The sequence below is a fragment of the Pleuronectes platessa genome, chromosome 1 (genome assembly GCF_947347685.1).
Source record: "Pleuronectes platessa chromosome 1, fPlePla1.1, whole genome shotgun sequence".
Lineage (NCBI taxonomy): Eukaryota > Metazoa > Chordata > Actinopteri > Pleuronectiformes > Pleuronectidae > Pleuronectes > Pleuronectes platessa.
The window spans coordinates 32692495-32702760 of NC_070626.1; the positions used below are offsets into that span (position 1 = coordinate 32692495).

Sequence of the window (10266 nt, forward strand, 5' to 3'; positions counted from 1 at the left end):
AAACTTTCTGACTTAAGTTTCTCTCATCGTTTGTTTTTCCAGGAGACGAACGAGCTTCAACAAACTCACCGGACGACACAGGAAGGAGTCAGCAGCTCTCGGGAGGAAGCAGCCAATCTGAGGTAAAGTAGATAAATGTAACTTTCATTCTTCATATTCAAATTGTGTTTGAGGTCGATTGTGTAGGATTTAAGGCAGGTTGTCGGAAGGAATGGAATATAATTCATAAGTACGCTTTAATGATACACTAAGGTGCCAAGGTGTCTTTTAAACGGAATTGGAGATACACACATTGGTTGATTACATCTTACACCCTAAACACACACATAATTAATTAAGACACTTAAGTACAACCATTAACTCCTTGTAGACGGATGTCGCGAATTTGCCTCAAACCCCATTCCGGTCTTAATGCTGCCCAGGTGACAATTGTGCCTGATGGTGCAAATACTACACATACCAAAGAAAGTATTGGAAGCACTCTGCCGCCATCTAGTGGTCGAAGTGGAAAATACATACTAGCCCCTTGGGACTGTGCAGCAAAGTTATTTTGAGGTATTATGCTGTATTTTAAATACTGTGATGATGGAACAGCAATGATTGTACAGAAAAATATGTTGTTATTCAATTTCAATCAAAAGCAGCATCAATCTACATACAAGAGAATGGAAAATTTGTTAAATAAAGGTTATGCCCCATTATGCCTAATGTCGCTAATTTGCCTCTGTTAATGCTATATTGAAATAAGCAATCTCCACTTAATTTAGCATCTGTATGATAGCCAAAAACCAAAAATACTATTTTGTTTCTATAATTGGAAATTAATTCAGGCAGTAAGGGGTTAAAAAACATTTCCATTGTGCAGTGATCTTTGTTTTTCAGCTCTTAATCTTAATAACCTGACTTTTGACAAGTCTCTAAATGTACCAGACCACGAGCTTAGATAATTAAAGTAGAGCCCATACGGTCGGGCCACGTGTGATGTGTGAATCTACAGAAAATGTGTCACATGCTCAAGCATCAAGTTCCAGGTTCCATTTTTAGCCAGACTGCAGTAAACACATGATTCAGAGCAAACTGCTGCTCAATGACACGTGTGTTCATTTCTGTTTATGACACTAATGGAGTTGTGTTGTGTACAATAGGACTGAAAGACAGAGGAAGGACTCCCCTCCAGTCAAAGTGAGTTCACACCAACAATCTGATTTAGCCTTCAGCAGAATGTTCACATACTTGCTATGCATGATACTGGAGTGTTCCACTAGGGGGCGCACCACAGAAATGCAAAGGAAAGTATAGCTGTCATTAACCCAGATGTTGACGCACTGCAGCAGGAGGCGGTTGCTCTGTCCGGTCGCAGTGTGACGGAGGAGGCGGTGAGTCGGTTGGAGGCCGAGAGGCTTCAGCTCCACAGTAACCTGCAGCGCTGCGTGTACGAGATCCAACAGCGAGACCAGTATGTCCAGCAGCGAGACCAGTACGTCCAGCAGCTCAGCACCAAGGTACGAGACCCCTGAGCTGCACAGGACCGCAGACAAGTAAAAGAAAGAAAGTACATTCTAAAAGACAAAGACGTGAACTCATGTGTGAAAACCCTAAATCTCCCCCCCCCCCAGCTGCAACAGGCCGTCGAGGAGAAAGGTGCAGTCGCAGCTCAGCTGATGTCCATGTCCCAAACGCTGAGGGACACACAGAACCGCTGCCACTGGCTGGAAGGACAAGGACAAGCTCAGGTGGACGATCCGACACATGTTCATGTCTTACACGTGTTTCTGTCGCGCTTTATATCTACGTTGTTTTTAGATTCTCCTTTTTGATTCTGATTTGTTATCATAATTCCACCTGAGCCTCAACATGGACTCTGATACGTGGAAAGTCTATTTAAAAAATATTCTTTCAACAAAAGGCTGCAACTGTACATTCCTGTAATGTTGTGTCCTCGCCACCAGGGGTCAGTGTATGCTGAGGTTGCACCAGGAGCTCCACAGGAGAGAAGTAACGACTCCACGTTTCTTGAACCTGAAGAAGCCCGAGAGAGGTGAGGAGTCGTTAACATGTTGATAACGTGTTGTTCACGTGTCGTTCACGTGTCGTTAACGTGTTGTTAACATGTTGTTAACGTGTGTGGTGTGTGTGTGTTCAGGCTGCTCGAGCTGGAGCAGATCCTGGTAGATGAAAGAAGCCGGAGAGAAACAGCTGAGGAGTCTCTGCGTCTCGCCTACGACCGAGCAAAGAGGTGAGACTCAGACTCTTTGCTCAGACAACACACGCGCTTCACGTTGTGCGAGTTTGGTTGTAGAATAATTGTAGAGTGTGTATTATCTCTGGAGAGGGCGAGCCACTCGTTCCCTCCTTCAGACTCGTGTCCCTGAGACTCATCTGGCTCCACACGTTTGTCGAGCTGCAGAATGACACCTTGTGTTTGTGTTGCAGTTTGGACACTCAGAGAGATTTCAGTATCGAGATGGAGACGGAGGACGAGTGGGAGGCGCTGAGTCTCGACCCCACCCAGCCTCTGATCACACGACAGGTGAGTTCCGCTGTTCACGTTCCTCTCAGGTGAAGGGCGGTGACTCCTCTGTTCCTCTGACTGTGTGGTGTCTGCCCCCTGCAGGTGAAAGGCGGCGTGGCGGCGTGTCGACGATGGCTCAGGGGGCGGAGCCTCTACTTCTCCAAGCTGCTGACGAGCCGCGCCCGCTCTCGACACCTCTTCCTCTTCTACCTTCTCACGATACACGTGCTGGTCCTCATGTGCCTCACTGGAGCCCTCTAGTGACGCGATGCTGGAACCAGTTTAAAGCTTAAGTCTGTATTTAAGTCTGAAAAGCTGCAGATGGAGATTTTCTCCACGTTCTCGTTCAGTCGCATCTTTTCCTGGTTCACGTTCACGAGCGTTACTTTGATCTGGATTCAGTTCTTACTTCTCACCGATTGTTTTAGTTGTTTTTTTATCGAAGGCTTGAAACGTGAGTTATTGATGAGAATCAGAACTGGTTTGATTTGTTTAGATTCATTTAAATTGATTTTCTAGATATTTTCTATTGGGAACTGAAGCCTTAAGACACTACACGCCTCTTCTTTCTTCATCATAGCGTTCTCCTCCTTCATCTCCTTCTCCTCCATCCCCTCCTTTCCTTTCTCCTCCTCCTTCTCTATCACCTTCTTCTTCTTCTTCTTCTTCCTCCTCTCCTCCTCCTACCCTATAATCTCCTCCTTCTTCTTCTGCTTCTCATCCCCACCTTTCTCTTCTCCTCCTCCTACTCTATCTTCTTTTTCTTCTTCTTCTTCTTTTTCTCCTTCTCCATTCCCTCCTTTCTCTTCCTTCTTCTCCTCCTCCTACCCCATCCCCTCGTTCTTCCTTCTAACAGGCAGGTGGATTCCTTCATTATTAATCTTCTTGTTGTTATTGTTTTTGTGGTCTGTTGCCTGGGACGTGGTCAGAGATCTATCTTCTGTGGATGATCAGAAGATACCTGAGCTTGAGGGCGATGATGTAACTTTATGAGAAGATGAAGCTGTAAACACTTCCTGTTCAAACATGATGTCTTGAAATCCGTTTCCTGTCCAGCTCCATGTTCTCGACCTGAGAACAAACATCACATCCTGCTTCTCAGACACGATGCTGAGTTTAAACTATGCACTGAAAACACTCATGTAATTATCTCATGCGAGCTCAGCAGCGCCCTCCCTCTGTCACCCTGATACCTTTAAACTGTTGTGTGTGTGTGTGTGTGTGTGTCCTCACACTTGTTAAAGTTATTGAGCGACAGCTAAAATATCAAATTCTCCTCCACTGTCACATTATGCTGATGAAAGTTCACTGTAAAAAACTAGACATGAGGTTTGTATTTAATTGATTCCCTGTATTTATGTGGATGCTGTACAGTCCCTGTATCTATGTACAGTCTATAAATGCATTTCTATCCATGATGTATATTTGTTATTGAGCGTTTTCAACTAACGAGCCAGAAAAAGAAAGAATGTCTGTTGTTTTAAAGACGAGTGAAACAGAATGAGACGTGTGACAGGTTTCTTTCTGGCTGGTTAATTGAGGAGTTGATTGGTTGATGGTTTGCGTCGCTCCGTTGTTATGATTGTACATAAAGACGATTGATGGAAGATACATGAACTGAATCTATTTATGAAAAAGGTAAACTACTGAAAAAGGCTTATTTTCTCTTGCCTGTATTTTTCGGAGCGTCTGATGACATGAGGCTTCACTCAGTGTAATACTGTGTCTCACTACCATCGCAAAGAACTTTAATAAAGCTTGTTCCACTTTTCCCCAGTTTGTCCACATGATGTGTTTTACTGCTGAGACCAACCACACGGTGGCGCCGCAGCTTATTCAACCTTCACAGTTTAGATTTCCAATGTTGTGACTCAGCACGTCCTCAACATTAAACCATCTGTAAATAAAGATGGACGGCGTGTTTTCACTTCCTAACACGATCCAGGAAAGAGGATTTAGGCCCAATCCCATTTAGAAGCCACAGTAAAATGATTTTTCATTTAAATTCTGATTTAAAATCAATGCTGTATTTGCCAATTTAAAATAAAATCTGGTCTTTTGTCCAGAAGCAGTTGAACTGTGTTAAGCAGCAGATCATTGTCCCAACCAATAACTGGAAAGAAAGATGGACGACACATCTCCACCTCCTCCACTGTGCAGAAATGAAGCCAAACTTTCTTGGATCCGAACGCTGCCACCTGGTGGTGATGTCGTTTGGAGTCAGCGTCCCGTCAGTCGTTTTCTGAATTTCCCTAGGGATTAATAAAGTATCCATCTAGGTCCCATTGGCTAACATGGAGTAGAACTAAACTACAGGCGGTTACCAGGGGGCGATGTTCTCCCTCTTTATTTAGTCTGTATCATACAGATAAAATGTGAGTTCAAAACTATAATAAAATATATGATCAGTTTCATATTTTTGACAAAAAAATAAATAACCAAAGACAGAATTTGGGAACGTGAAGAAAGACAAATCAAAAGCAGTTATGAAAAGTCTTTATTTTATATTTTAATTATTTGGTGTTGAAGTTCCTGTGTGTTGGATGTAATGTGCACGTGAAGCAACTAGATGGCAACGTCTTCTCATTTAATACAGGAGCCACAAGTAGATGAAAATCAAACACGTTTCTCTCGGAGAAGTTTGAATCGCGATCGAGCAGCGAGGTTGATTTGTGTCGTTCACTGGTTTTTTCCATTTCTAATTTCAGCTACAGCTGATTTCCTGCCAGTTTCCCTCCTCATGAATATTAATGAGGACATCCCCTCTTCTTCTTCTCCTCTTCTCTTTCACTCATCTGCTCTCGTCGGTCCTGATGTCTCTGTACAGGCAGATCGTTCTTCTTTGTTTCAGAGGAACCGTTTGTTGTTCGGTAGAAGAAAACACAACAATCTGCAACCAGTGGAAAATAAATCAATCCCATCGTGAACCAATGAAAATATCAGATAACAGAAAATAATTGAAAATGCCAATAGGGACAGAGGAGTTTTTGAGATCTGTGGCCTGATTGGATCTTGGTGAACTCTTTGGACAGTGGGCGGAGGATCCAGTGGAATAAACTGGTCCTGATCTTATCGAGCTCAGATGAGTCCTTTAGATGTCAGGTTTAATATTATATTAGTATGTTATTAGCATATTCAGTGAGAGCCCAGTCACAAAATGATAGATAAAGGAAGCTGTTACCTTGAATGAAATCAATGCAGGTGATTTAAACAGATTAAATATATTTAATGTGGAAACACAATTCATTAAAAATTAAAGAAATCACTATTTATCAGATGGTCACTTTTTGGCACCAAACCTGGTTATTTTCAGCTTTTGTTTTGTTGTATTATTGAGATCATAGGTTTATGATTACCAGTGATAAGTAACAGTGGCTTTGGCACAGATCAAATTCCTTTGATCTGAGTGAAATTCCTTTAAGTCATAAATACATAATAGCACTTATTTCTCAGAAAGGATGTGATGCCATTATAGGTGAGAGACATTAAAGGTGAAACAAGGACTTGAACTTATTCAACCGCAGTTTATAACCAGAATTCAACTCACTGAGAAAAACTACACAGTGACATGATCCCGGACAAACTGGATCGACACTCTTAAGCAGCATGTTTCTGGCCCCCCCGTCCCAGCAGGTCGTCCAGCAGGTCGTCCAGCAGGTCGTGTCCGAGGCGGTCCTACCTGAGCTGCAGAACATGGAGCAGTCTGACGAGGAAGAGATGGACACGTCTGAGCAGGACGATTTTGACGAGGAAGAGATGGACTACCTGGAGCAGGGACAATCCGAGCTAAGCATGTCCCCACTGGACGTATGTGAAATGGACACGTCCTAACTACAAATACACGACATGGAAATTTGTCTGGAAGGCTGAACATCAGGCAGAAAGAAGGAGCAGCACCTCTGTGATCCAGAGCAACCAGAGTGATCCAGAGCAACCACATTCACACAGACTTTACCCAGAGACCACAGAGTTGTTCAGCTCCACAGTTTCACTACTTTCCATCATGAAGTCAGTGGTGTTCTCAAGTGAAGTGAAGTTTGCTGGAGGGTTCCTACATTCTCCCACAGACACATAAATACATTTTAGAATATAGAACAAGAACGTGAGTTTCCCTTGTGCGTTTGAAGCTCTGATCAAAGGTCTTGCTTTTGCCTCCATTGCACCTGTTGTTACTTTCATTTGCACCAAAGCAGTGATTGTATAAAGTACAACAACAACTTTCAAATGAGCTGAACTACATTAAAACAAGAGTAAAAAATAAAACTTGATTTTATCCTCTCGGATGATTCAGATATGATCAAAGGAAGAAGTAGAGAGAGAGAGAGAGAGAGAGAGAGAGAGAGAGAGGGAGAGAGATGACGAGCTGCTCTCATCACCACCATTTTTCTTCCTCTCAGTGCATGCTGGTACATTTTGCTCGGTCAGTGACGAGTGGTAATAATAATAATTAAGTATTTTTTAAGACATGTAACATTCGGGCAGAGAAAATAAACTTTGGACACAACAAGACTGAAAACGAGGATTTTCACATTTCCAGGTCTGAACTTTACACTTTACCTGATGCATTATGTACATATACATGCATATGTGTGTGTGTTTATGCATATATATGTACATATATAGGCTGAGCCAGCAATGCACCATGAGCACCATGTTCACCATGTTCACCATGGAACTGATTTCATGCTGAATCCTGCAGGGGGCGGTACAACTTACTAGGGATCATTTGAAGATTGGAACTAACTCGGTCCCTCAAAGTCCCTCGAACGCTCCTCGTCAACCTGGTTCTGATCTGCTGGAGGAAACCGCTCAGACTGGATTCTAATAAAAGAAGAAACCGTCTGCACCTTCAGCTCCCTCTCTCCCTCTCTCTCTCCCCCTCTCTCCCTCCCTCTCTCTCTCCCCCCCCCCCTCTCCCTCCCTCTCTCTCTCTCTCTCTCTCCCTCTCTCTCTCCCCCTCTCTCCCTCCCTCTCTCTCTCCCTCCCTCTCTTGCTTTGGCTTCCTTTGTCTCTCGACCGGTTCCTCCAGTTGTCGGTGACCCAGTTGCCTCCATCACCAGAGGAGGAGAACTGGAGGAGTGGGAGAAAGAGAGCGGGGAGGAGGTGGAGGTGAGAACATGTGGGAGACGGCTATGATTAATGTTGTTTCAGAATGGGGTGAGTGAGGGAGGGATGGAGGGCACCTGTGATGTGGAGAGAGGTGGGCTTCAGTAGAGGAGCATTCCACAAACAAACCATCTCCCTCTGTGTGTGTGGTCGGGGGCCTGTCGGCAGAACCACTGTGAAGGTGTTTGAATCCGTCTGTGGACGTGAAGACGATTTAACAACATGAAGAAGGTTCGATTCCCTGAAGGAAACGAGCAGCGGGCGGTGGGTTGTTGTTTCTCCGGGGACTCTGGACTCTGTTCAGATAAATCAGCAGAGATCGGATCATTAACCGTCCCACACTGATCCTCCTGATCCCACTCAATCCACGACCGACGGTTCGATCCCACTTCTGTTAAATCTCCTCAAAGCCTCCGACCCACGGATTCATCCAGGAGGTTTGAGATCTTCTGCTTCCTTTTCTCTTGGTTTGCATGAAGCACTTCTTCTAACCTCGTTATCTTCTACTGGTGGATTCCTCCTGTAAATACACAAATCATTAGGAATGAAATAAAAAGATATATTACATATATCATTGGCTCTGACACAATCCTTCTCCACTCATTTCTTTCCCTAAATGCTCCGCACATTAAAACCTGTTGGAGCAAATCAAAGCAATCAGCCACATATCAGGTTCTAACAACAGTGATTCTGTAGTGAGTCTGAAGAAGAAGAAGAAGAAGAAGAAGAAGAAGAAGAAGAAGAAGAAGAAGAAGAAGAAGAAGAAGAAGAGCTGGATGTTACATCAGAAGAAACTTGATTTGATGAAGAGACGTTGATGGATGGATGGATACTTTATTAATCCCGTGGGAAATTCAGATAAGTTGCAGATAATTTATTTATTACATAAATAAATATAATAAATAAATCACTGTGACAGTGATGATGATGATGATGTCATGACCACCTATGGGTCCAGGTGTTTGTGTTTTCACTTCATCACTTTTCTCTTTTCAGCCCCATGATTTTTTCTATGTGTCCTATATAATGTCCCACTTTAGAATGAGGTCCTGTGTGTGTGCGTGTGTGTGTGTGTGTGTGTGTGTGTGTGTGTGTGTGTGTGTGTGTCCGTCGCTGCATTCACCAACACGTCGTCCTCCTGAGAGTGAGGTCACATCCCATCATGCACCTGGTCATGTGAGCAGCCCCATGTTCCTGTGTTGATGACCTGACTCGTTACCAATGATCCCCCCCCCCCCCCCCCCCCCCAACATGGTTCATTAGTTTCCATAGCAACAAGGTCTTCCCTGGCAGCCGGCTGGAGACGTCCACGCTCTGCTGAGTCCACAGGAGACGTCCACAGCAGAGTGTCCAGTGGAGATATTTATACTCTGAGGAGAAGCTGCTGCAACCGAGCTGCTGCTGCTTCACATCCGGATGAGAAGCAGCAGCAGCTCGGTTGTAAAATCTGTCTCTGAAGTAAAGAAGAATCTGCTTCATCAACATTTCTGCTGCTGAGACAAGATATAAAACAAATCTCTCTGCTCAATGTCGATGTGCTCAGGTATCTTTAGTAAACAGACCATGTTGACGACTGAGAGACTAGTTAGTTATTTAGTTCATTAGTTAGTTCGTTAGTTAGTTAGTTAGTTGCTTCAGTTAGTAGTGAAGAAGCTCATTGACTCCCGTCTACAGCCATGATTTACTGCTTTATTGTTTGATTATTAATAAATTGTTTGTTTTATTGTTATTGTATCTACTGTCTTTTGCATCAACCTGTTTGAATTCATAATAACACTAAATTAATTTCCTCTTTTGTGTTTGTGAAGCACTTTGTAATCCTGATCTATTGAAAAGTGCTAATTTGAAGAGCTTTCAGATCACAGTCACAAAGGGCTCCTTGTCAGGTGTGTAGCTCCGCCTCCTGCCCAAAGTCAGCTGTGATTGGCTCCGGCCACTCAAGGACATGTCTCCAGGATCTGTCCTCTGCTTCAGTCCATGTGTTTTCAGGTCCTTCTCACTTCTACTCCACCCTCCTGGATACCATGGCTCCACCCCTCAACCACGCCTGCACAGACTCCAAATGATGTCATCACCAAAAGATGGCAGCTTTAGTATCTGAGGAATTTTTCATTTTCAACACTAAAATCATATATTAGTGTTACTTTTAAACTTTTGTTACTTTTTGCCACTTTAATTTAATATTTATTTTCTGTCTCACTGAACTCATTCTATTTTCATTCCTATTTGTTATCTCTTTGAGGCATTTTCTGCAGTTACTCCAGATACACTTTGTATTTTTTATCTTTACTTCTTAGACTAATACACTTTTGTTTTATTCTGCTGTACTTTGTTTTATTGTCCCCTCATTATCATATTATTATTATTATCACACCTTTAAATATTTACTACACATTATCTCTCTGAACTGAAACATCATGTAAATCTGTTAAATTATTCCTGGCAGCTCCAACAGCTCACAGAGGAGCAGAGTGGAGCGATAAGAGGAAGAGGAGGAAGAGGAGGAAGAGGAGGAAGAGGAGGAAGAGAGAAGAACTCAGCAGCTCAAGCTACTTTCCATAATCTTGAATTCCACATCTTAATTGTTTATTTACAGTACGAAGGAGCGGACGCAGAGCCTCGCTGGGTGGAGCACCTCCTGCTGGGTG

General features: G+C 43.3%; 2 protein-coding genes across 5 annotated transcripts in view; both read left to right on the forward strand.

Moving 5' to 3' along the window:
- The window catches only part of LOC128444960 (golgin subfamily B member 1), a 31706-nt gene extending 27418 nt beyond the window's left edge, over window positions 1–4288 (forward strand). For all 4 annotated transcript variants that reach the window (XM_053427686.1, XM_053427701.1, XM_053427692.1 and 1 more), the window contains 8 exons: window positions 43–122; window positions 1146–1182; window positions 1332–1502; window positions 1617–1733; window positions 1950–2038; window positions 2144–2236; window positions 2434–2530; window positions 2615–4288. In XM_053427686.1, the coding sequence (XP_053283661.1) occupies window positions 43–122; window positions 1146–1182; window positions 1332–1502; window positions 1617–1733; window positions 1950–2038; window positions 2144–2236; window positions 2434–2530; window positions 2615–2773 (843 nt within the window). In that variant the 3' untranslated portion in view covers window positions 2774–4288. The remainder of the gene's footprint in view (window positions 1–42; window positions 123–1145; window positions 1183–1331; window positions 1503–1616; window positions 1734–1949; window positions 2039–2143; window positions 2237–2433; window positions 2531–2614) is intronic.
- A 1830-nt stretch (window positions 4289–6118) lies between these two features.
- LOC128436485 (SH3 and multiple ankyrin repeat domains protein 2) overlaps window positions 6119–10266 on the forward strand; it is a 66109-nt gene continuing 61961 nt past the window's right edge. Inside the window, exon 1 of the mRNA XM_053418238.1 lies at window positions 6119–6319. Coding sequence (XP_053274213.1) covers window positions 6119–6319 — 201 coding nt within the window. The remainder of the gene's footprint in view (window positions 6320–10266) is intronic.